General features: G+C 40.8%; 3 protein-coding genes across 5 annotated transcripts in view; 1 reads left to right on the forward strand and 2 right to left on the reverse strand.

Annotated features, from left to right (window-relative positions):
• Nucleotides 1-2,908: 2,908 nt before the first annotated feature.
• Nucleotides 2,909-15,941, reverse strand: sec63 (SEC63 homolog, protein translocation regulator). Its single transcript, XM_046060714.1, has 20 exons — nucleotides 15,689-15,941; nucleotides 14,823-14,922; nucleotides 13,301-13,415; nucleotides 12,943-13,055; nucleotides 12,759-12,820; nucleotides 12,102-12,160; nucleotides 11,854-11,904; nucleotides 11,631-11,739; nucleotides 11,207-11,301; nucleotides 10,941-11,073; nucleotides 9,122-9,214; nucleotides 8,775-8,920; nucleotides 8,522-8,669; nucleotides 7,755-7,837; nucleotides 7,438-7,506; nucleotides 7,174-7,329; nucleotides 6,865-7,038; nucleotides 6,416-6,616; nucleotides 4,493-4,597; nucleotides 2,909-3,076 (listed from the first exon to the last, which is right to left on the reverse strand). The coding sequence occupies exons 1-20, from the start codon at nucleotides 15,810-15,812 to the stop codon at nucleotides 2,939-2,941; spliced, it is 2,274 nt and encodes a 757-aa protein (XP_045916670.1). The 5' UTR covers nucleotides 15,813-15,941; the 3' UTR covers nucleotides 2,909-2,938.
• A 1,096-nt stretch (nucleotides 15,942-17,037) lies between these two features.
• On the reverse strand, nucleotides 17,038-22,338 carry iyd (iodotyrosine deiodinase). The gene is made up of 5 exons (XM_046060803.1): nucleotides 21,607-22,338; nucleotides 19,355-19,552; nucleotides 19,077-19,236; nucleotides 18,802-18,958; nucleotides 17,038-18,555 (listed from the first exon to the last, which is right to left on the reverse strand). Exons 1-5 carry the CDS (start codon nucleotides 21,791-21,793, stop codon nucleotides 18,373-18,375), a joined length of 885 nt encoding a protein of 294 aa, XP_045916759.1. The 5' UTR covers nucleotides 21,794-22,338; the 3' UTR covers nucleotides 17,038-18,372.
• ppp1r14c (protein phosphatase 1, regulatory (inhibitor) subunit 14C) overlaps nucleotides 21,479-25,299 on the forward strand; it is a 30,443-nt gene continuing 26,622 nt past the window's right edge. Inside the window, exons 1-3 of one of the 3 annotated variants that reach the window (XR_006826768.1) lie at nucleotides 21,487-22,516; nucleotides 23,448-23,522; nucleotides 25,008-25,107. Coding sequence is in view for 1 of the 3 variants with exons in the window: in XM_046060804.1 (XP_045916760.1) it covers nucleotides 22,515-22,516; nucleotides 23,448-23,522 (77 nt within the window). In the remaining 2 variants the exon portion in view is untranslated. Of the gene's footprint in view, nucleotides 22,517-23,447; nucleotides 23,523-25,007; nucleotides 25,108-25,299 lie in introns of those variants that run through there. The other 2 variants (XM_046060804.1, XR_006826767.1) reach the window with 2 other exon arrangements.

Consider the following 25,299-nt stretch of genomic DNA (forward strand, 5'->3'; position numbering starts at 1 on the left):
AAAACCTACTCCTTGATAGACATGGAGTGTGTTTAAGTTGCGCCCAAACAGAAAAAAAGACAGCAGTATATAGCCTAATTATAATTAGTTATATATTCCTTTTTACTGGTGTGCCTCACAATTCATATTTTTACTTAGTTTGTTTTATATTACATGTATGCTGATTGTTTGATGTGTAGTTACACTATTGACGGTAGCTATCTAGGAAGAATATTCATGGTGTTATCTTGGTAAACTGACAAATTTGCAAACCTTGTGGACAGGGAATTCCCACATCTGTTCAGATGAAGAGGAAATTGGCCTGCATGACCAATGCAGTAACCACAGGAATATGCACCATGTGAGCGCAGCAAAATAAAAAAGAATTATTTAAAAGCCAAGGCTAGATTTTGACACAGGGTCCCTCTACAAGATTAGGTTTTTGCAGGACCCACCTTAGTTGATATTGTGGCTCTCTAAAAGGTTTGAAATCCATCAAACTACTAAAAACAAGTGACAAGCATACTTAATCCAGGGCTTTTAGAGCTCTAGCTGGTGTGTATCCGTGTCTGCACATCAGTTGCACAACTGGCCGATATTTTCCACTTAACTGCTTTTAACTGAGATATAACTTTGTGATTACAAGAGAATACTGTGCCATGACCGGGAGGGAAAAATGACACCATCTCATTTAAAAGTTTTTATTTGAAATGATTTTAAATACAAATAATATATTTTTCCATTTACAATGACAGTTCCTTTGTAAACAAAAGTGGCAGATAGTCATTGGGTAGTTTGTCCAAACTGAGGCGGCCTGCCGGCAATCGCCTGGACAATGTCTGTCATGGGAGAGATGGTGTCGTATTTAACCTTGCAGTTTTTTTTTTTTATCCACACAGCGTAAATCACTGATGCTACATTCTATTGCAGAGCGATAAATACCCAGAGTACAATATTACCTGTTCGCATCCACCTGCCTTGAACACAATTACAGGAGGGGAGAGTGTGCGCACAGATATTCATACCTTTACCTCTCCCGCACTAGTCCCACTAATATATTCCATTAAAAAAAACCCTGTTAAGTGTGGATGTTCATGGTGGAAAAAAAAAAAAAAAAAAAATAGTAATTGACGTACAGTGAGAGCCCACAGAGCTACACAAGGAAGCCCTGATTTTCTTTTTTGTGCACTCGAGTCTAAAAGATGTAAAAACCAAGGCTAGAATAAAACAAGACAAAGAGGTATGTTACATTTGTTATAACTACAGCTTAACCCAAGTCATTTTAAATGAAAAGGGGGTTCTCTTGGTGAGCCAGAACTGCTCTGTATTCCTCAGACAGAAACATAAAAAACAAACAAAAAAAACCCCAAAACAATTCCTCCAGGTTTAGTGGGGGAAAATTTAAAATGGCAGTTGAACATACAAAACTGAGTTGTTCTGCTTTAATGACTAAATAGAAAAAGGTGCTGGACAGAATATGCTTAGTCTTACACAAAAAGTTCCTTTCAACAGGTTTTTGTTCAAGATCCTGAGCGCGGTGAATCAGGGATCTCACACTCCAATCCCTTTAACACAGGGCCAGTCACATGTTGCACTGATCTTCTTTCAGCAGACAAAACTGCACGTATTATGGAAACATCAGTGATATGTTTTTTTTCCTGACTGAGCAGCTTCAGGTTTCTATGAAGAGACTAAATCTAAACTGAAACAAAATTTTTACAAACACAAAGGAAACTCTCCCAAGAACAAGTGGTGCATAGCACCCAAGGACTTGTATGGTGTGGTATTTCAGTTGTATTCATAAGGCCTTTTTGGACAATGAGTATACACTGGAATGTGCTACAATGTAAAATAAAATCAAATCAAAGCAAAGGATGAAGAGAAAGGAAGTCACTTCTCTGAAAATATATATATGACTGAAAACTCACAAATTTTATGTAGTATATGGACAAGAGGAGTACTCACAATTCAAAGAAATCTTAACACTGCAAGTTTTGTCATTTCCCACCTCCATTATACTTGAGGTCACAATTCATTTCAAGATCCACCTGCTTTCAACAGCTGTCTCAAAAAGTACAGTTTGACGTGGATCACAGGGGCAGAACAGGCATCATTAACAGAACTGACTAGAGATCATCTGTGGACATCTCCTTCAACATACAGTGAGTACAAGTACATACAAGTGACCGGCTGGTGTGACAGCGAAGAAAAACTAAACAATAAAAAATCACAGGACTCAACTGTGCCCCCGTGCGCTTAAAGGATCAAACATCCCAATGGCTGACTCGCATGTGATCCCTGACAGGGCTAAAGCTCACACTTCTGCAGTTTTAAGAGTACAATAGAAAGTATCATTGGTGTGGAAAACATTGGTGCAGAGTGATTTTAAAATTAGGCGCGAGAATGATGTCATGATTTCCATACGGCGGCCATGTGGTTTTTTACCATTAATTTTGCAAACGGAATTAGCTGTTATACATCCCCTCTCCCCAGCATGAAAAGAAGAAAAGAGCCCAGATAATAGGTCCTCCAGTCCATAGTGTGTCAAATCTTTCATACCTGTACAAACACATACAAGGTTACAAACACACACACCATTCGCTCTCTCATGCACATCCACTCTCACACACACACACACACACACACACAGGACTGGGTAAGTATTCACAGAATTTTCTTCCGCCCGCAACGGAAAGTGAATGAAGAAGTCTCTGTAGAAAAGAGGAAATGGAGGGGTCAGGGTCACAGTCCATCTCATTGTACAGATAAAAATGGAGAAGGATGGCTCTGCTTGGATCAGCTGTCCCTGGTGATTCTGTGTGTTTGGCGTGTGTGACGGGCACAGGTTTGTTCCTCCTCATTCGCTGATCTTGAGTGCTGTTGGGGGGTCAGGAGTGGGTGGTAGGCCAGTCCATGGGGGGGGGGGGGGGGGGGGGGGGGGGGGGGGGGAATCAGACAATCAGTCGTTGTCTTCGTCATCGTCTTCACTCTCCTCGATGCCGTCACTGTCTTCCTGCTCCTCGTCCTCCTCCTCCGTGTCGGGGATGTCCCACTGCGGGTGGTTGTCAAGCATGGCCTTGGCCTCGTGGACCTCCAGCTGGGAAAACACAAGATTGACATGTTTTAGCACATGTTTTGTCATTTTACGATGGCACAATAACTCTAGTCACTGACTATTTTAGAGCCGTATTGATCAATTTTAGAGAATCGACAGACTGTTACGCCGGACAGACGGCAGCTGGACAGTGTAACAGTGAATATGCAGTAAGTCTATTTTTGATGGAAGACGATCGTGTATCAACAATTAAAACAGACATAAAAAGGAACCAAATCGACCAAATCTGAGTAAGCAAAATCAGGCAGGCAAAATGCTCTTATTCCGAAATGCTCCATGTGAAGCCGTGCAGAGAACGGAACAAAACCGGGTCACAGAACACTGTGATCTGTAGTAGAAGCACGAAAGGGACAAATTAACAAGTCAACAACGTGTGGCCGGCTAAACGCTCCTCTACTGAAATGCTTACAGTGTGAGTTGACGCCGGTCAGAGGCCGGAACAAAACCGCAGCACAGCAGGAACACGGCGCAGATGTTACCCTGTGTGAGTTTGGGGTTAGGAATATCTGTAACCATTAAGTCATACAGACTGACAGGTGATAATGAACAGAGTGCAATTCATGCAGAATACACCTCTGTTTGAACTCCGTGAAATCCATCCCAACCCCACCCCCTCATGTTACCATGGTTACCAAGTGATTTGCATAAACATATGTCGGTTGCAGATCGTTCCTAAGATTGCTTCTTCAACAGTTCCCGGCAAGAAGATGAGCCCTGAATTAAAGCGCAACATGAACTTGACAGATGGGTGTGATAAGTAGTGTGCTTTTGGTTTTAGTGCCAGACAGAATGACTTATTTATATGACTTATTTGTTTTACAAATAAAGCTGCAATGTTTTATAAATGTAAATTACAGTTAAATAAAAATCTAATTTTTAACTGCATAGTGAAGACTAGAGACCACGTAGAGTCACCTTGTCTAAATTAATTTAAATTGAAAAAAATCCTAATTGAAATAACAAAACCTGGTCAGAAAGAGCACCCGGTCATGAGAAAGGTAAATTCAAAAACGATGTCAAGACTTACATAACTTTATGTACTGTTATGTGCTTAGAAATAGCATTACAGAAACAGTATTTTAAGATAAATACTGATTATTTCTGAAACTCAACCATGCTTGGCCACATCACACCATAAGTGCACTCTAACATAATGTATAAACTGTAAGCTAGCAGTATAATTCGTGCTCTGTTTGACCGGTAACAGATCCATATTGGGAAAGACCTTGGCAGCAATTAACACCATTGCTCAGCGAGCTGCTGGTACATTTTGGCCGTGGCTTGTGGGTGTACGGTCTCAGCTCTGCAAATCGTTTTGTGCTTGCCAGTGGCAGGCATCGACCACACCCACACCCACACCCACACCCCACCCCCCCACCCCCACAGCTTTGTTGTCACCTTGAGTGGTTTGATCTGGTCCAGTCCCAGGTAGGAATCGGAACGGAGGATGACAGAATATTGGTAGTTGCCCGTTTTGGAGGGGGCCGGAAACTTCAGCTCCACCTGGGGAATGACAAACAAACACCAAAAGCACACACAGCTGTGAAATCAAACCACATGAGCCCTTACAGTGTACGACTGCTCGACATATTAAGTGTAGTGTTACGGTAAACCAGGTGTCAAAACAAAATGCCACCACATAAAGAAACAAGGTGACTGTCATCTGCAGAAAGCTCGCCTTCTTTTTTACTTTTTCATCAAAAACAGAAACACTAAGAGAAGCAGTCAGAATAAGGCAAACCTGTAAAAGGACACAAACACTGCTGAATTTTACAAACTTTGACAACCTTATAGCTGCAGAGGGACATAGTGCGGTAGGTAATCACAGATGAACCACCACATGATGATGGGGTCCAACTGTAAATATTAGACCAGCATTACCTCAGGCTGTGATTACTATGTTACGCAATTACATATGGCAAACATCTAATTATCAGCTAAATGAGGCTAATTATTATTCAGCGCGTTAGCGGAGAATGAGCCGTGAACACAACAGCAATTTACTGCCCTGCCTTGTTGATGAAAGCAGCCCCTCTGCAAAAACACGTCCGTCAAACACGCAGCGTATAAGCAGTCACACAAGACAAACAACAGGAGGGACTGTTGAGGTGACGGGCTAATTGATTGCTCGACATCGACCCCGTTATGCGTGGGCGGGTCACCTCTTGCCATTACATTCCTTCAGAGCGGGGTACAGCTGGTCATGCAGACTTACTACAGGCCTCATTCAGCTCATACTTCGCTGTCAATCCTTATTGTTGCCGGAGAACACCGGGATCAGGAGGTGCAAAGCGTGCAAAATAAAAGCACTCACGCACTCCTCCGAGGAAATAATAACACAAGTGCAAAGGGTTGCCTAGCAACAGGATGTGTGAGGCGCTACAGTGCACTGGAAAAAACATGAACACTTTAACTTGTTAAGAGCTACTCCAGACGGATTATAGCATAAGCCATAATATACCCTGAAAGCAATTTAATATAAACACACACACAGAAGTTATTGTACTGTATATTACAATGCAAAAACTGAATGAGTGCTGAAACGTGAAAATGATTTTGATAATCAATAAATGGTTATTTATTAAGGACCTTATGAAATGCAAGGATTGTCTTTTTCTTTATTATCATGGTAACGGCTTCTGTGCGCTAGACAGCTGTAGCCTATTTAACTTAAGTTAAAATTATAGGCTACATAATTTTACCTGATCGGCAATCATCTAGTTTAGCGTGGATTCTTTGCCATGCACATTCCCTCCTGTGGATCAGTGATTTGTGCTGCGTGTCGTGTACAAAAAGTAAAAAATAATTCAACTTTGGCAGCAGGCGTGTGCGTGAGGCGACACTTCCCCTCACTCTAACAGGGATACTTGCTACTGAACATAGACTATGCTGCTCCCTGATAAAAGAAAAATGTTTCTGCTGATACTTCTTCATAAAACAAAACAAACAAAAAAATAAACAGATTTATATACGTTAACCTAAAAATCCTAAAATTATATTGTGATAAATATCATTGTGTTTTATTGCCCAGCCCTAACTAAAAGATGAATAAAGTCAGAGTCACGCTGTACAGGCATATGTTCACGTTTACTTCTCTAGCCCCTTACCTTAAGATTAACTATCACAACTACATGCCTAACCTTACCCTAACCTAAACCTAATGGTAACCTGCACCTTAAAACCACATCTTTACCCTCAAAAAGCAGATTGTACCCGTGTGGATCTCACTTTTGTCACCACAAATCACACAAGTCCCCATCTGGTTAGTGTGCATTCAGGTGCCTGGTATCCACTGGGATATAAAAACACACATAAACTCACCTCTTCTGTGTCTTTTAGTGTGCAGACGTGGTAGGGCATAGAGACGAGGGTCTGGTCTCGGCGGTCAGCGATGTAGAGCCACCACCACTCCTGCTTCTCCTCGGGGAAGTAGAGGCTGTAGACTGGGTGAGTCACCTTTGACTTGGTCTCTAGCAGGGCCCTCTCCCGCCGCTGGATACTTTGCTGCAATGCCTCCCACTCCTGACAGGGGGGGATGGACAGTGGAGGATTAGGTTAGCAGCAGGTAACAAGCAGTGTTTCTTAATGGTCTTCTCAGTGGAAACGGTATCAAGGTCACCTTATGTTCAGGCCAATATGGTACACAGATTGGCCTTGTGCTTTCAGGTGAGGAATATATTAGGATGGAAACAACAACACAATACTGAATGATATTTGTCATATTCCTCAAGGCAGATGCTGACACATGCACCTATAAGTTTCTCACTGACCTCTTCATCGTCACCAGCCATCTCATCCACCTCTGTGTCGCTTTGTTTATCGCTGTCTTCGTCTCTCTCGCTGGGAGAGTCCTTGTTGGCCTCGCCCTCGTCTGACTCGCTGCCCTTGTCTGAGGCCTCGTCCTCTTCCTCCTTCACTGCTGCCGCTGACGCAGCTACAACTTCCTGTGACATCACCGTCGATAACAAGAATTTATGATGTAAGCAGCATTTTAAAAGTATTGTTATGAGAAATTAATCAAGTTGTGTGCGTATAAAAATCACAAAGCAGCTTTAATTGAGCCGTGATTGGACACGTACATTTCCCGCCACGTTGCCGTTGGCTTGCTTGGTCTTGACAGGTGCAGGAGTGGCCTTCTTCTTGGTTAATTTTTTCTTCTTGGACTTGGTTGTCTTCTTAGCCGCTTTACTCTTGTTCTGCCACACTTTTGTTTTGGATTTACTCGAATCTGCTTGCTTTACACACAGACAAATTAAAGTTAGGTAAACAATGCAAGATTTTTACTGATGGCTAAATCTTAAACCAAAAATTGTGTTGACTTGTGCTGTGTGTGTTATTCTTACGGCTTCCTCTGTAGTGGCAGCCTCCTCAGCTAGGCATAGCGTTGACTCCTGCTCCCTTTCAAACACCTCCTACACACACACACACACACACACACACACACACACACACACACACACACACACACACACACACACACACACACACACACACACACACACACACACCTGATAAACAATGCATACATTCAACAGTACACTCTAGTGGTCATCCATGGAAATGCTCCTCCATGGCAGCAACATCTATTTCACTGCTTTAAATGTTGCTTTCTTGTAACTCACTAACATGTCAAATTATAGTTTGACCGAATGCTCCTTACCGCCATCCGTTTTCTGGTTAAGGTGACAGTTACTGTGACAATAGAGCCTGCTGTGATGTTATTGCTGTCCTCGTCATCGAGGACTGCAAAGACACAGGGAAAGAAAGAAAGGAACTTTCAATATGCGATTACAGAATCTGTAGCTTTATTTACTACTTTAAATCTAACTGATTAGAAGTCTAAGTTCGTCATCTTATTTTTTTTTTCCCATACTGCATGCAACGATGTTCAAAATGAATCAAAGACATTGCTTGACTCTGCAGGAAAATAAACCTACCTCATTTCCAGAGAAATCGTACTTGTGAAGCCTGTACCAATTTCAGTACCTTTTTGATCAGTCATTGCTAAAGCATTGCTTAAAACACTGTACATGTTATGTACCTTTCTCTATTTATAAATGCCATCTTCAGATGGAATTCAGATTCAGAGTAAAATGAAAATTGTGTGCATCCTGATGGTGCATATCCACATAAAAAAAACATAACATGACAACAAAATAAAGAATATGGGCCGTTATTTCTCGTTGAGGTGAAAAGCTGTCTCGCGATATCAGCATGAGGGATTGTGAGGGTGAAAGTAGCTTAGAAGATGCCCCCTGCCCACTTTTAAATCGCTTGTGCCAGCATTTGTTTTGTGAATTTCACCCGAATAAAAGATAAATATTTTGTCAATGAAAAATTCTTAAACAGTGTTAAAATATCACACCCATTGTCGTGAACCCAATATCCGAACAAAGTGTGTTTGTATGCGCGTATTTTAGGACTGACCCTGCAGTTTGGTATCCATGGTGATGTTAGGGAAGCTGCCCAGCACAGCCATAACCTCGTCATACTTCTCTTCCCCCAAGAAACGCAGCATGCTGCGTCTGTCAGAGTCCTTGAGACTCACCAGGTCCTGGAGGCTCCGAACTTTATACTAGAGAGAAGAAAACAAATGAGCCATCGCAGGACCAATCTCTTTTCTTATCTAAACTGCTCAAGTATAATGTAATGTGTGCGTGCGCCGACACTCTGCAGTTACCTTCTTAGAGATGCAGTAGCGGAGGTGCTCCTCCTCAAAGTGGGGCAGCTGCAACAGTGGTGACTTTGACTCCTGCAGACCCTGCACTATCATTTGGGTCAGCTTCATGCAATTCTCTATGGTCCCCAGCCGAGGAGCATGGAAACCTGGAGGAATGCAAGTCAGGGCACGCACACAGGGAAAAAAAACTTTGTTAAATGACTCCCTTCATTCCCCCTGTGTGATATATTGGCACGTTTGTTAACCAGTGGGCAAAATGATCAAAGAAGTTATGCGGGTTGAGGCTTGTGAGAATGTTATTCAAGGTGATAACTCATATTATATTGGACGTGTGTGTGTGCGTGTACCTCCTCTGCTGTTGGCCATCATAGTAAGCTGACAGCCCACGTTGATCATCTCCTGGAGGAGAGCTGGACTCTTCCTTACCACAAACCTCTGATCTGGAACAGAAACAAACACGCATACCCATGTGACCTTCCTCATATTCCATATTATTTCACTACCTTTTATTTTAAGTTAATATAGCACTATTACGCATATAATGGTAGAAAATTGTCCTCCACTTTAAAATGTAACTGAAACTCTTAAACCTTTCCTCTGTCTGGAAAACATGCAATAGTCAGTCCATTACAGCAGGATTTATCATGAGTTCAGTATAAGGTTGTTGGAATGTTTTCCCAATACAATTGAAGATTTATTTATTTCCCATTTTTGAGAACTCTAAAGAACCAGTTCCTGACCCCTTGTGTTGCTTTGGAGAAGGGAGACATGGAGCTATACAAGCCAACTCACTGTGTATTATGTGCGCACATGAAATACAAGTGTTTTAACTGACATGAGGGCAAAAAAAAAAATGGCACTCATTGACCTAACGGTGGCACTATAAAAATCGACATTACATTTTTGCAAATATCTCGAAAACGGCTTTTTTTAGAGTCAAACTTCTTCCATCATTTTAATCTCTGGATTCATCTGCATCTTTGCTCCAATTTTCTTCTGCTCTAAAAATGTCATGCAATGTTTTATCACTTTTCTCAAAAACCTATTTTTGCGAACCTGTCAAACCGCGTTTGGACAATCGACCCGAAACTTTGGCAACAGCATCTACAGACTTTGCTGAGCTAAAGTTATCAAAAGAATTTTGACACTTGTGTCTTTACTTAAAATTATTCCAAATATGTTGAATCATTTAACAACTATATCTCCACAAGTCTTTGTTCAAATGCTACCAAAATCGACAAAGAAAATCCTCTAGATGGACGATATCAAGTGTTTCAAAGGGTTTTTAGATCAGTTAAACGGTGAGTCTGCAGTGACATTCAATTTCTTGCTGTAACTTGTACAGTCTTGTAGTCAACGTGCTGTGACAGGGGTTCGAACAGTCAGTCTTTGGATCTGCAGGGCAATGCATTCACCACTGGACTATTAAGACATTTTTCTTCAGTTCTATATTTGGATCAATAGGCCATGGCCAGGATTTGAACCATCATTCTTTGTGTCTGAAGAGGAAGCACTTTACCAGTGCACTACACTGGTGAAGTAACTTCACAGTAACTTGTACAGTATTCACAACATTTTCTTTTTTGCTCAGTGTTGGATCAAACGCCACAAAAACAACAAGACAATACACTCAACGCAGGATGATGTGTGATTTTTTTCAGAATTTTATAACCAACATTTTAAGTTTAAACTGACAAAAATATCTCTCTGGCACATGTAATGTCATTGCCTCAACTTGTGTGTAATCAGCCTCTCACCAGTAGCTCAGTTAGTAAGTCACCTACTCTGGGGATGCAAAGAGCCAGTGTTCAGATCCCCAGGTGACCAAGTCCTACTTGCCAAAAACGGGGGTGTTCAGATCAAAGTGAGTCAAAGTTTTCTTGTTCTTCTTGGATCCTATGACACTTATTTTTCTCTGCTAAAAAGTGTTTGTGCAGCATAAAACACTAAATCTGGCAGGTGGGTTGAACATTTCACCTACTAGTCAGGTACATATAATGACAATATTTGACTTCAAAAAGGCTTGGCTTCGAGTCCAAATTCTTTCATCACTTTAATCTCTTAAGTCATCTGCATCTGGTCTTCTCCGCTGAAAATGTCAAATGTTGCATTTGCTTGGATACCGATCATTGCCACTTGAGACTATATCAAACTTTAGTGTCCTACCTTCCTCTATCTCTTCTGATACGTCCATGCGAGCCAGGTGAGCAAGCACTAAGACCCTGGCCTTCAAACTGTAAGGATAGCAGAATGGAGGCTCCTTCTTCTTCACATTGATGTTTCCCAACTCACGTATCAACTGCAACACAGATGGAAAAGGTTGTTTACATGCTTGGGGTCAATCTGCCCTAACACATTTGCAAGTTTCCTTTCCAATGACGCTGTTCTCACACATGTATACATGAGCACTTTGTGTTGACACTTGTTAGTACCTGTGGTACTTCGATGTTGTCTGTTGGTCGTATCGTGGCTTCTTTATTGCTGCGTGGGTCGAACTCAAATGCTGCAGTCAGCACCATGGCTAACCCTGGAGAGGGGAAATGGTGAAAATCAGGATTAGACAAAAAAAAAAAGAGGGGGAAAAAAATAGGAGAAATGGATTCATAAACATGGTTTGTTAGGTGGAACTCAAGCTTGTTTACCAGTGCAGTCTAAATATATACAAGGAACTGACATATTGATCATTACATGAAAAATATTAACGCAGCAAGTTAGAATGACAATTTATGAGGACAATATCATATATTCACCACATGAACAGTCTCTGTATCTCAGTTTTTTTGGTACAGTTTAATTGTGGTTGAATCTGGTCTTGTACATTTTCAGTGACACTGCAGTGCAGGAAGGGAAACTCACGTTTCATGTTCATGTTTGGTGTCTTGTACATGAAATGCATGAAGAGCTGGGTAGTGTTGATGAGGATCTGATCCCCACTGTATCGTATAGAGCGGTACCACCATGTGCCCTGCGATACAGGAGGGAAAAGGAAAAAGGAATAGAGAAGAAAGTGAGAAAGCCAGGGGGCAACTTTTTTATACAATCTGCAGCACAGAACCTGGTTTTAACAGTGAGGACTTACCACTACAACAGGAAGAATGACCATAAAGGCTAGTCCATATACCAACAGCACCTACAGAGGAATGCAAACACCAAAATTGTAAATTAGATGCACAAAACTTGTGCATAGGCTAATACAGGTCTAGTATGTGAATGAGTGCTCCAGTATGATATTTGAGTCTTTTATGACATTGGTTCGTTGCTAGTCAAATACAATACATTCCAGTTTATAGATTAAAAGCTACATTGACATAACCAGTAAATATATACCAGCATTGAGTTCTTCTGGTCAACAATCCAGGCAGGCAGGGCAATACCAAAGCTGGTTGCTAGAGAGAGAGAGAGAGAGAGAGAGAGAGAGAGAGAGAGAGAGAGAGAGAGAGAGAGAGACAGACAGACAGAGAGACCAAAGACCAAAATGTCAAAGCCCTGTATTTACACATTGTAACAGCACAGGGCTGTGTCAAATTTGGCATCGTTGACTAAGTTGGAATTGCACATCACCTAACAGAACCTGAGAGACACCCCACCCCTCATTTACATTATGAAAAAGGAACATCTTTAAAGCTACAAGCATCTCTTCAAAATGCTCAAGAATTCTTCTATTAAATGACTAGAAATTCAAAAAGCATAATCCATTTTTAGAAGCCAGCAAAATCTGTATAAACACGTTATTTTTGGTGCCCATAGAACATGCATTATGAACACCCACAGTACAAGTGTGTGAAGGTGGGAGCCCCTTTTTCAGCGTAGGCTCTGGGTGTCGGCTCTCGCTGGAATGAATGGGCTGCCGTGTTTCAATTCATCTTCAATTGTTTAACACATTCATGACTACAAGAGGCTGACTCACCAGCATCAGGCACAGATGGTATGTCAACACATAAAAATGCAAATGAATACTGCGGGATTTAGCCTAGCTTCACTCACCTCCTGGACCATCTGGGTTACCGTATATTTCCCAGTTCTGCCGTGACTGTTCATTGGTCAGACTGTGGAAAAAGACCAGTTAAGTAGATGAATCAATCAGCCCAGACTGACTAATCTGTTGATCGATTATGCAAATGCTGTCTTGCCGTCTGGCTTATCAAGTCAAGAGAGGAGAAACACTTACGCAGCATAGGCTTTGGCGATTCTCATGAATGTGGCCTCATCACCACCTTTGTCAGGGTGGAACTTGAGTGACAGTACACGGTATTGCTTCTTTATTTCTGAAAGTGATGCACCCTGGAGACAGAATTACACTTACAGCAACTCCTTACCAAACCACATACAGCATAAGGAACAGATAAAAAAACAGAGAATACTAAGGAGTCTCAAAAGTCCTGAAAGATGCTACTTTTTATCTTGTTTTTTGTTTTATTCTACACAAGTTATGGATCGAATTTATTGTGCATACAAGATAAAAAATTCTTTAAGGACGTTTAAGGCTCTGTAGAATACAGCAGACTTTATGTTTTGTATGTTTTTACCGGGTCCAAGTTGAGGACTTCATATGGATTATACTCCTGGTACTCTCTGTCTAGCTTGGACACCTTATAGGCTAGCAGCAGGAACACAGCCCAGCCAAATAACAAGGCTGCTTTTCTGAAAATGGCACACACACAAACAGGAAAACAAGGTCACACAAAAACATTCTTGGGGGGAAAAAAATCCCGCTGGTCTCGATTTTACAGACACCTTCTCACCTTTGGCTTGTAAGTGTGTAACTGTTTGGAGTTAAGATATTCTGCAGAAGCAATCTGCAATGCAAACTAGCTTTCAGCATTTAAAGCTCTAAACATTAGGTTGTAAATGTGAGTAAAAAGGCTTATCTTAATCTACTGCATACAAGCAGAAGGGCAGGACGTGTTCTGACATAGTTGTTGTTTGGTATTTATGCATGGAAGTTGAAGTTGTTTCCATGACAATGGCAAAACCCTATGGCCTGCTCTGCAGCATCTGTTGCCATGACAACCGTTCACTAGCCCAAGTTGTCTGAGAGGCTCAACCAGAAAAATACATGTTGGACTCCCATAATAAACACCACGTTATGATACAGTTGAGGAAAGAAGAGGAAACTGATGAGAGCCTGGCTGAGACCAACATTTTGATTCATTCCACTTAGTAAATATGCTGGATGCTTCTACCCGCTTCAGTCACGATTGCAAGCATGCAAATAAAGATTTTTGAGAGTTAAAAAAAAGGATGTACGTCTTGTGACAGAATAGAAGTGCAAAGTGGGAGTATGAAGACACGCAGCTCAGAAGGCAGAGAGAGAACAAAGAGGAGCCTCAGACAGAAACACTGTGACAAGGAGGAAATGAGTGGGACAAGATAGGGACGAGTGAGACACTGAACAGCACTTGAATACCCATCATTCTACTAACCCACACACGCAGACCGAATAAACACTGAGAAAAACAGGATCACATTAAGAGAAATGTTAAACAGTGCAACCCACTGTTGACATAATTGAGAGGTTTACACATGATGAAGACTACATAAGCCGAACCTGCGCCAGAAATGACCCAAAACAAGCACTTTCTCACACACACACACACACGATGAGCAAGCCAGCCCGCACTACAGACATGGCCTTTGCTTCATCTTCACACAAAAGCAACATCTCCGACCAGCTGGAAACACACACACACACACGCTCAGTGTACCAGTAAGCTATCAGAATCAGCCCCAGTGGTGGGAGGATGACTGAGCCTTTAAATGCAGAACAGCTCAAGCAAGTCACACCCAAACAACAGAGTTGATATGACATTTGTTAAGAAAGGAGGATGAAGCAAACCTGTGATTATGCTGCCAAACAAGTTATGGCCAATCACTGAAGTTAACACATAAAATAGTATCATAAATAACTACCAACTGTGAATAATGCAGAAGTACCTGAGCTGTCTAAGGCCAACTTTAAGCGAGAAGGGAGTGATCTACTTTCAGAGACGGCTGCAAGCTGTGTGTCGACAAGCACTGGCCTTCCCTATATATAATCATTGGACTCACTTTAGTGTTGGGACAACACTTTGCTGTGACTTCATCAGCCTGAGCCGGTACCACAGACACCTGCCATGCACCCTCCTCAGGCTCTTCAGACGCAGTTGTTCTGGAAAGAGGATGGACAGAGAGAGATTACTGACACATAAGTCCCATCACTGCTGGTACCAGTTAATGCCAGCATGTTCACTTATTATTATTATATTATTATTTCAATATAATAATTGTCAGCAACATCTTGTTAGCTCTGATCTAAGTTGACCTGTGATGCTGCTATTCCCAGCTGACCAGGTGAGTGAGGTTTGTTAGTATATATTACATAACCCATGTTAGATATGATCTGTAGTTGACAAACAGATTTGCTGTACTAAGATAAGCAGATATCGGGATAAAGTCAATAAAATGAACAGAGGCAGGCTTAGGAACCTGCGAGAATGACGCTGGATTTTGGTGTTGAAGCTGTAGCTTAACTAGCCAGCACTTAGCTTAATGTTTACCCACTGAAGAACGCAAATACTGGCTACATATGTGAAGTTAAGGCAGGTGGTTTGCCAGATGATACGCAGTAAAGCTGTTGAGGCAACTGTGTTAACACTGGCTGCCTTGTACTAACAGTTAACGTTAAGCTCTTTACAGTGAAAGAGACGTGAACACTATCTTTGTAACGTTTGCTAGCTTACATTTCACAAGGTAACTGTTAATGCAACCGATGTTAGGTTATGTTGTTAGAGATACAGCCTCTGCATCTAGCAGCGAGCCAGCCTGACAAACTATCTGGTGAGCGTTTACAAGCCAGGATGCTGGCTGAACTCTTCAGGTTCCACTAGCTGAGGTGAGTTAGCTAAGTTAGCATTGAGCCAGACATCGGGCCTTACCAGCATTCTGATCCCGGGGCCAGAGGTAGTATGTGGCTGGGATCACAATAAGTCCGACGAAGGACGTTAGGAAATAGAAAAACGTGTTGCCGCTGTCATCATACTGGAACTGTTGCCCGGCCATTTCGTAGTGGCGCTTGGGTCGCCCTTCTTCTCCACCGCTGCGCTTCCCCCTTCTGGCCCAATGTGTGCGACTTGTCAGACCGTTACCTAGCAAGCTAGCATCCAGCAAAGATAGCTCTGATCGTCGGTGTACGTGGTGTACGCCTGCGCATTGTGGCCTTTCTTCTTCTTCTGTGCGTGATTCAGGGGTTTTCCAGCTAGCGACTGACCCCAAGAGGTGGAAAAGAATGCACGACAGAGTGTAAAAGAGTTTTTGAGCTCAACTGAAGCAGTCAAATGGGTATATGATGTCAGAAAAAAACATACCCAGCGGTGGAAGAAGTATTCAGATCCTTTACTTAAGTAAAGTAGTAACTAAGTAGTATTACTAATAGTAGTAAAGTAGTAATATTAACTAAGTAGTATTACTAATAGTAGTAAAGTAGTAATATCACACTGAGAAAATACTCCACTACAAGTAAAAGTCCTGCATTCAAAAGCTTACTTATGTAAAAGTAGATTATTAATGTAGGCATTATTAGTGCATTATCAGCAAAATGTACCTAAAAGTACCAAAAGTAAAAGTACTCATAGTGCAGTAAATGTTTCCTGTCAGTATTGCTATTATATATGATGATCAGAGAGAAAAACAGCCCCGTTTCCAGCTGATTTAAGGTGAGTTTTATTAGTTTATTTAGATCAAGAAGTAGGATAATTTTCTCAACCCCTAAAGGACCACTTCATCTTTGAAGTCAAAATCAACACATTTGAAGATACATGGTTTTCACTGAACAGGAAAGGTATGAAAAAGTGTAATTTAAAATGAATTAGTTATTAAAGCTGTTGGACAAATGTAGTGCAGTAAAAAATACAATATTTGCCTCTGAGATGTAGCGGAGTGAAAGTATAAAGTAGCAGAAAATGTAAATACTCTAATATTTACTAATACTAATATTTGTACAGTACTTGAGTAAATGTACTTACATTCCACCACTGAACATACCCAATGACTTTCTTAAGAATTACATGGGCAGGTTTTGCAACTCTCGCACTCATAAAAACCTTCCATAAATAACCATGATGCTGATGGACAACAGTGGTTATTACTGATTATACTTATTTGTTTTGATCAAAATTATTACTAGGGACAAATTATTCCCTACTAAGTTCTACACCTTTGGAACTGATTTGAAACACTACCGTTTTTTGGCTGTTTAGCAGAGAAAAAGGAGCGCATTTGCAACAAGTTTGGTGTTTAAGATAACATATAAACCTTTATTTAAACAGGAAAAGTCCCATTGAGACACCTGTAACATAAAATACCCTGTTAACACAGTAAATTTGAACTTCTTAAGACAGCAGAAAATAGTCTGTTAACACATCATTTTGGGTATATAATCAGTTTCTATGGGGAAACATATACAATAATTGAAAGAAAGAAAAATAATTCCCCACTCAAACTAACTTGAAATGAGTTAAAGAAGAATAGCTTGTATACAACATCATACTTGATATAATCATTCAATAAATCTAATTTAACTTATATGTCCCTTCATGAACACTGTTGAATATGAATCAGTTTTCCTGTTAAAACCACATTTGTGTTTAGAAAAAGATTTTGCTGCTTGAACTTATTTAAGGGGCATTTACTGAACTCTGAAAAACTCTATACTTATTGCATTATTAATGATTATTAATAAACACTCAATTTGCGGAACAAAGATATGTTTTATTTGAAAAATAACAAGCAGCTCTGTTTAATTCTGACCCGGCCTCTGTCATGCCGCTGCCGCACTTTCTCTTTCCCTCCATCTGCTGTTGTGAAAAGTTATAGAGACCGCCTTTGCCAATACCTACTTCTGTATGGCTACTTTTCATTAGGAAGGTGCAGGTTAATTTTCTCAGTCACATGACCTGCTCCAGTCCACGCCCAAGAAAATCTTTCAAAACTTAAGAAATGCATTGGACTAATAGTACAGAACAAGAGCTGTTCTCTCTCTATAAAACATGTAGTGGCACACAGCTGCCACATATTATACACAAAAATGTAGAATTATTATAAGACAAAAAAGGATATTACATTTTGTAACAATCGAGTAAACTCAGTTTTAGTCACAAAAACAAATTACACAAGCAATCCCAAAGCAAACAACTGGAAATATATTTTCTTCTTGGCAGCAGTGCTGGAAACCATCTAGATCTCATTTAGTTCCAGAGTTCTCTGTTTTTGTTGAAGGCAGTGCAGTTGACCTTCAAATGTCTGCACACTCTGCTTGTCTGATTGATTTAACATTATGTAGTCTAGTCTAGTCTATGACAAGATTGATGTCATCCATTTTAGGTTCTCTATCTGATGAGTTACACACATGGACATGGTTGCAGATGTGCTTTGCTCTCAGTTGTTTTGTTAGGTTTATTGTTAAACAATAGCTTTTTCTGGTTTACAAGACTCCAAGCTCAATTAAAACGTTTCTAAATCACATTTGATATATGTTTTGTTGATTTTTCAGCTACGGGCAAAGAGGATGATGAAGAAAAATGTGTTTGCTTTTTGGTTTTGTATTCTCTGAAGATTGATTCTGTCATATGTGCACCATAATATCATCCAGAGGCTTGCGTTCCAAGTCAGGCACTGTGGCGTCAGAAGCAGGATAACCTACAGGAAGTAACATCAACAGCTTCTCATTGGTTGGCCGTTTGAGCAGGAGCCTGAGTTGAGGGCCACAGTTTAACGGCGTCGTTGTGACGGTAACGAGACCCACGTTCTGATTAGGAAATGGACAGAAAGAACAGACATTCAGTCACATTAACTAGACATGTTCCTGTCTTTTATAAGACAAACACAAAAAGTTATGTAGTATCTCCTTAACTGCATGCATTTTCAAGAGGCTCGGAAGATCCATGTAGTTCTATTTACACTCTTTCTTACATGCTCTTGTTTAAATGGCATTTATGACCAAGAGAACATGGATTGACTGATCTTTATTTCGAGATGTGATGTTATTCTTTACCTGTAATGCAGCCAACAGGATTCCACAGGATATGGAGACGCTGATTTCATTGTAGTAATGTGTCTTTTTCTTGCCGTTTGGTAAAATCCCATAGGTCTGTTTGAAGATTAGGACCAGGTAAGGAGCAACATCCAAGTACTCCTTAATCCAGTTTGTCCTGCACGAGGAAGGAAGTTGTGACAAAAGTGAGAGACGTGTGGAATTTGAAAATGTATTACTTTACATTGGTCCCTATTGACTGAGGGAGTAAGTGTGGAGTAAGTATGGGTGCTCACCTTAGTCTGGCCAAATCACTGACCCACTTTTCCCCCATCCTCTGACGGTAGTTGACCTCCTCTTCTTCTTCCACTATCAGTCTGATCTTGTGCTTCGTCTCTGGGTCGGACACCACGACAAATGTCCAGGGCTCTGTGTGTGCTCCACTAGGGGCTGTACCTATATGTTTTGTACGGAAAAACAAAAACATAACATAGCTGCATCTAATTATGGAATTTCTTTTAGCTTTATTGCAGTTTAACAGTGGCCCATTGGTCCTCTTTAAATTTGCACATGCCTGCAGTGCGGATGACATTATCGATGACTTCACGGGGCACCGGCTCTGGGCTGATGAATCGGACAGACCTCCGCTGGTTCAACAGAGTGTAGAAATCCTTGGATCGCTCCAGCATCGTCTCCTCAGGGTAACGTTGTGGTGAGTAGGGCACATGTTGAAGGTCTTCCTCCTCATTGCTGTCCATCCAATCACCATCCTCTAAAAAGGATGACAAAAAGCTGGACAAGTGAGCAGCTTCTGATATAAAACATTCAAAACTGTTACGGTGGGTGTTAATAAATTTGTAAAAGCAGAACACTTGGATTGTTATGGATAGTTACAGTCATCTTTAATACGGCAAACAATGTTTTACATAATGTACATTGTTTAAGTGCACAAGTCAGCTTAATGATTAATATGATTTCAAACATATTTAGAAATATGCATTATGTAAGCATATTGTTCACTAAAATAATAGATTTTGCTACAGGGTCCCTCAATACAATAATTGGCCCCCGAGGGTCTTGGACCCAGACACACTTGCCCACTTGGTAATCCAGGTTTGAGCTTAATATTGGTGCAATCTCATCAAAAGGCAAAGATATGATTTTGTGTAGCAGTGGAAGAAGAAGAAGAAGTAATCTTTTGCATTCAAGATTTTACTCAAGTAAAAGTACAAATATATGAGGATACAAATATAATCAAAGTACCAATCTTAAGAGTGGTGGTAAAGCAGAATGACCCATTTCAGAATAATGTAGGTCTATATTAAGACATTTGATTACAGATATTGATGCAATAATCTCCTTTTTGCACCTCCTGTGACAGTTGTTTGTATCTCCATGACCCATCTCAGAGGTGGTGAGTAGTCATGGTTTTAAATGTATTTTTAACACAGTAAGTTTGAGCCTGGCTAATTGTTTCCCTCACTTTTCCAGGTTCTTCCTAGTTTTAGACCACTGCTGTCTTACCCATTCAGTTTCTTGTTTGCCATTTTGGTTTGTTTCTGTACTAGTTTAATGTCTGATTTTGTTCTGCTTTCCCCATTTAGTTGTCTTTAACTTGTGTTTAGTTTAGATTTGCTTTAGTTGTACATTACGAGTGTTAGTTTGCCCAGCCAATTATGTCTTTCTGATATTTTTAGATCAGGGTGCCATTTTGTTGGGAGGCTAGGTACCTGTGGCAAGGTCCCTTAATTTTTCTGCATGTAAGTAATTGCACGGGGACACTATATTGACTGCACCAACTTGCTGTGAGGTTTGTAGTGGGTAATGGTAGAACGCCTGGGCACTGCTCAGCGAGGTCTGCCTCTCCACAAGTGACCTGTACTTGGTTTTGTTTAGTTAGTTTAGGAGCTGGATTCATTAAGTTTATTTGCATTTATATTAAGGCCTTTATCAAATTGTATAGATATTTTAATCCTACCATTTTATCATTTTGTTGCTTCATATTCTTTCAGCAGTTTCACTCCCAGTTTAATAAATTTTGAAACGCTCCTCTGCCTCAGTAATGTTCCTGTGCCCCCCCCCCCCCCCCCCCCCTTTTTTTAATTCTCCAAATCAAGGTTAAAATACAGTAGTACTTCAGTGCAACTCACTAGTTAGTGTGGCTTGGCTTTCATTCAGTTCCCCCCTTCCTGTTCCACCATGCCACAAGTACATCACTTTAATGTTGCAGCTGGTAAAGGTAGAGCTTTACTTTAGCTACTGCTGGGTAGCTTTTGAATAAAGTCTTAAACTCAAAATGAGTTATTTTATCAAAATTGACAACTTTAAAATAGTACATAAAGCAGTAAATAAGTATCTCAAACATACTTTCCACCACTTAAGTCTCATAAGGGATGCTGTCTATTATAGGACATTACAAATTTTAACTCTTCAGAAAAGCATGTAAAATCTTTATGCAGTAGGCTACTTCATATTTTGCATGACTTCTTTAATGGAAATGAAGCTAGCAGGAAAATGAAGAATTCTAGTCACCCTCTTAGTCCATACAGGCTACATGCCATGCACCATTACTGATTAACCCAGATGTGTATGTCCAACGACTATTCCTAGAAATCAATCTGTTCCTTGTGCGCTCCCCCGTAAGGCGCGTGCACGCCTCTTTAGCGCGCAAAACGCTTCCACCAGAGTCTGAGAAATATTCACACAAGAAGCAGAAGTAGCAACTTGTTTTTGGTGAAAACCCTGATTGTATCGATTCTAATACTGAAACAGACATTTTCGTGTTAAAGGACCGAGTCAGAGTAAAAGTTTCCCTTCAGCTCTCACCGTCTGCTGTGATTTCTGTATCGTCCTGTAAGTCCTGGTCCACCCACGGTCTAAACTCCGCTTTTGGCGTCCCTTCAGCTTTTCCCGGGTAAGTCGAGGTAGTCTCCCGTGATTTCACCAGCATGAAGCCTATCACCAGGCACAGGACCACCGCCAGAACAGGCGTGAGGACGGACAGGAGAGCCATGACTGGCGGAGTGGAGAGAAGAGGACACGGGCACCTGCGCGCTTGTGTGGCTCAGCTGAGTGCAGATCTGATGTTATGAAACACTTGAACCGTTATCTGAGGGCTGGGTCTGTAGCCACTATGCGGAGTCAGCCTTTTTTTAAGTGAGAAATGTCCCTTGAGCTTTTGTGAATTTGGTGTGTTCTGTAGCGCAGGTCTGATGGGGGTGCAAGCTCGACTGATGCATAAAAGAAACCCAGTGATCACTAAAATGTGGTAGTATTGTCCTCCTCCCCGTCCTTGAGTCCTTACATGAAGTCTAAAGTTAACACTGAATTAGTTCATTAAACATTTCTCTGCAGTTGTGCAGCACTTGGCCTACACTGTAAAAAGTCCTTCAATGGCCCTGTCCATACGACTTCATTTTAAAATGTAAATTTCTTTCAACAATTTTATTTTCTTTTCCTTTCTATTTAAGTTACAGAAAATTAAAGTGTAAATTTTCCAGTAACTTGCCATTTGTTGCCATTTTGTTGTACTTCCTAATTGATTTCACAAAACTCAGTTTAAGGACCTATGTCACAACTAAATTGTCAGGACACGCCTACATTTCAGTTAGTAACCATAGCAACAGCTGAACTCCCACACGCGGCTGTAACGGCTGGGCTGTAACGGAGGTGACCAAACTGCAGTGCTGACCTGACCAGCTTTTTCAGCAGAGCTGAGGACAAACACTAAACATATGTAAGTAACCATTTTTACTTGTAAAAGTTGAATTTTAGTCGAATTGGCATGGATGTATTACTTTTTCTCATGCTAGAAAACCACTCGTTTCCTCTATCATGTGTGCGTTTGAGGATGCCAGAGGCATTTCCAAATGTGCACTAACGTTAAGCTCAAACGGATACGTTAAACGAGTTTTAATCAAATGCGGTTTCTACTTTGTCAGGTTTTCATTAATGTACAATGGCTTCCCGCTTTCAGTAGAGAATTTAAAATAAATGGACGTTTCCTCTTGTGGCCGTAACGTCTGGACTCAAGATGGCGGAGGAAAGTGTTTGTTTTTTAGGTGGTGGAGTTAAGTTAATGTTACTGTTATTTAACTGATATATAAGACATATTGGTGGTTGACCGGTAACGTTGTTAATGTAGTTTTAATGAATGTTAAATATTTTGTCTCAAACAACTCGCTTAAAATACTCCATGAAGCAGGCTTCGGGAGAAAATTACAAGAAATGAATTATTAGCTTTGACCAAATTCTTGCTAGCAAGACGTGCAGGATGGCGGGTCCTGCTTCTCCTCCATGCTCTTAACATAGACAGCCCCCGTAGAAGGAGCACCCTATGGCATAGAGAAGAACTCTACATGAATGTCCATTTAGCGGGGGACTCAAAATGGTTGGACCCTATTGAATGGAAATAAATGTAGGCATATTTCCTAGCTTATGATGTGTGATTACAGGTTTTAATGTTAACTGCTGGGTCTGTATCTCCTGCTGTATTTTCTGCTTGACTGCTGTGAGAGTAAAATCAATCTTAATGAATCAAAGACTTCTGTTTTCCAACACTTCTAGTAGACATGGCTGTCCAAAAATCAAAACGTAGCCTAGTTTTGTCAAAGTATAAATTTTTACAATAATTTTAATATTATCACCTCCTGTGTGATTTTTTTCAGGAGACCACCAGATCTCCTCCAAGGAGCATATCAGCTACCCCACAAAGCACTTTGTGTCATTCAGAGACACATTAGGTAAGTGATCAGAAAACAATACATGTTTTTGTGTCAAACTATCATTATGAGAAATGGATATTCCAAAACCATTTTATTGGGGGGGAAAAAATCTTAAGCAGTTTTACTAAGCTTGTTTCCAAAAGGCTAGATATAATAATACCTAGGGCTGCAGCTAACGATGATTTTAGTATTCAAAGCTTTGCTTGATTATTTCAACGATTCCTCGGTGCATTGTATAAGAAGTACTTTTGCTTGGCGGCATGGAAGGATGGATTAGCACACAGATAGCATGGATTGTCTGAGCTACAGAGAGAGCTGGAGGGGAGTTAAAAGGTGCAGCTCCCGACAGCCAGTTAACTCCGGACTGTGAGGTTGCAACTCATGGCCCTCAAGGAGAACAACAAACGCACGTGTATACACTTTCAGCTGAGGACTGCGGCTTACTTTGGCTAGCCTTCAACTAAACAATCAATCATGATTTCAGGTAATTGCTGAAGTTACTGTTAAGCTGATGATACACGGAGCAACTTCTAGCGCAATCGTGCTGGGCAACATTGCTGTCAGTGGTAATGAGTAAAGATTACTACCGTAATCCCCTTCTCCTACCACCCGCCCCGCACCGCCGCTATCCGTTCAAAACATAGTTGGACTTGCCTCCAGCAACATTGCTTAAAAAGTTGCCGTGTCATCAGCTCAAGCTTGTCTGTGTTCCACTGGCATAACACCAGGGCTTGTTGTTCAGCTGCCATCGTGCTGTTGCCGAGGTGACAAGTTTCGTTTTACGGTGGACAGACTGACATTACAGAGTTTTTTTTTTTTTTTCTTTTAGCTTGAAATAATCACATACTTTGGACACTTTCTTCTTTGTCCCTCACTGTTTTCTCTTCCTCCACTTTGCAAACGGTTCCATTATAATCACGTTGTGTTCAGTGTATGTGCAACAGTAATCTCTGTGTGAAACACTGTGCTGTATAGTTATATGGATTAAACGAAGCATCAATTCAAAGAATTTGTGTTGAAGAATTTTATCAATTTAATCAATAAATCGTTTCAGCCCTAATACCTGATAACAAATGGGATGGCCCTGTAAATTATGCAGCACTGCTGTACCGCAAGAGCCTGATATTGTAAAGCATTACAGATAGCATCATGGGACCTTTAGACACAGCCATATCTTGTCATGTATACATGTAGACTGCCCATGCTCTTCTTCAGTAAACTGACATAACTCATCACAAGTAACATTTCGTTCACCTGCCTATTATGTCAAAGAGATTTTTCTAACGCATAGGTAATAATCTGAAGAATAATGAGACTAATCTTTGAAATTTACCACTTTATTTTTCAGTTTTGATTAATTAAACTGAAAGTACTTAAATTTTCACAAAATGGCGGTGTCCTAAAACTTCATTGTATTGAAAAGAGAATTCAGACCAGCAGTGATTATGTTGTAGGTTTGGAGTGATATTGCTAAATGTTTCGTTATTCACTCATCAACTCTAGGACCCAAGTGCCTCTGCAATGAAGAGAGATGTGACTCTAAGATGCCTCACTGAGTATATGTGAAAGAGTGGACAGGACCTTATCTCTGAGTACTATGCAAGTATTGTTAAAGTGTGGTTGGGTCTGTTTCTGGTTTTACTGGTCAAGTTAAACCAGTATGATTTTATGTGGGCTGACTGAACCAGCATTCGTCATGTGTAGGTTGAGAGAACCAGCAGCATGGAGATTGTTAGGAGGCCTAGAATAGGCGATTTTTAAGTATTAAGTAGAGCCCTATGCAGAACTTTTTTAA

The sequence above is a fragment of the Micropterus dolomieu genome, linkage group LG10, assembly GCF_021292245.1.
Source record: "Micropterus dolomieu isolate WLL.071019.BEF.003 ecotype Adirondacks linkage group LG10, ASM2129224v1, whole genome shotgun sequence".
Lineage (NCBI taxonomy): Eukaryota > Metazoa > Chordata > Actinopteri > Centrarchiformes > Centrarchidae > Micropterus > Micropterus dolomieu.

What these genes read in the sequence shown, in the direction of transcription:
- iyd (XM_046060803.1), bottom strand. Translation starts at nt 21,793, where the DNA reads ATGGCTCTCCTGTCCGTCCTCACGCCTGTTCTGGCGGTGGTCCTGTGC. An exon ending in TACAGAAATCACAGCAGACG is followed by an intron (nt 19,553 to 21,606) that starts GTGAGAGCTGAA and finishes CATCCTTTTTAG; the next exon opens with AGGATGGTGATTGGATGGAC. An exon ending in TCCTGTTGGCTGCATTACAG is followed by an intron (nt 18,556 to 18,801) that starts GTAAAGAATAAC and finishes TTTCCTAATCAG; the next exon opens with AACGTGGGTCTCGTTACCGT.
- sec63 (XM_046060714.1), bottom strand. Translation starts at nt 15,812, where the DNA reads ATGGCCGGGCAACAGTTCCAGTATGATGACAGCGGCAACACGTTTTTC. An exon ending in AAGTCCTCAACTTGGACCCG is followed by an intron (nt 13,056 to 13,300) that starts GTAAAAACATAC and finishes TTCTGTCTCCAG; the next exon opens with GGTGCATCACTTTCAGAAAT. An exon ending in GCTACTGCATCTCTAAGAAG is followed by an intron (nt 8,670 to 8,774) that starts GTAACTGCAGAG and finishes TCTTCTCTCTAG; the next exon opens with TATAAAGTTCGGAGCCTCCA.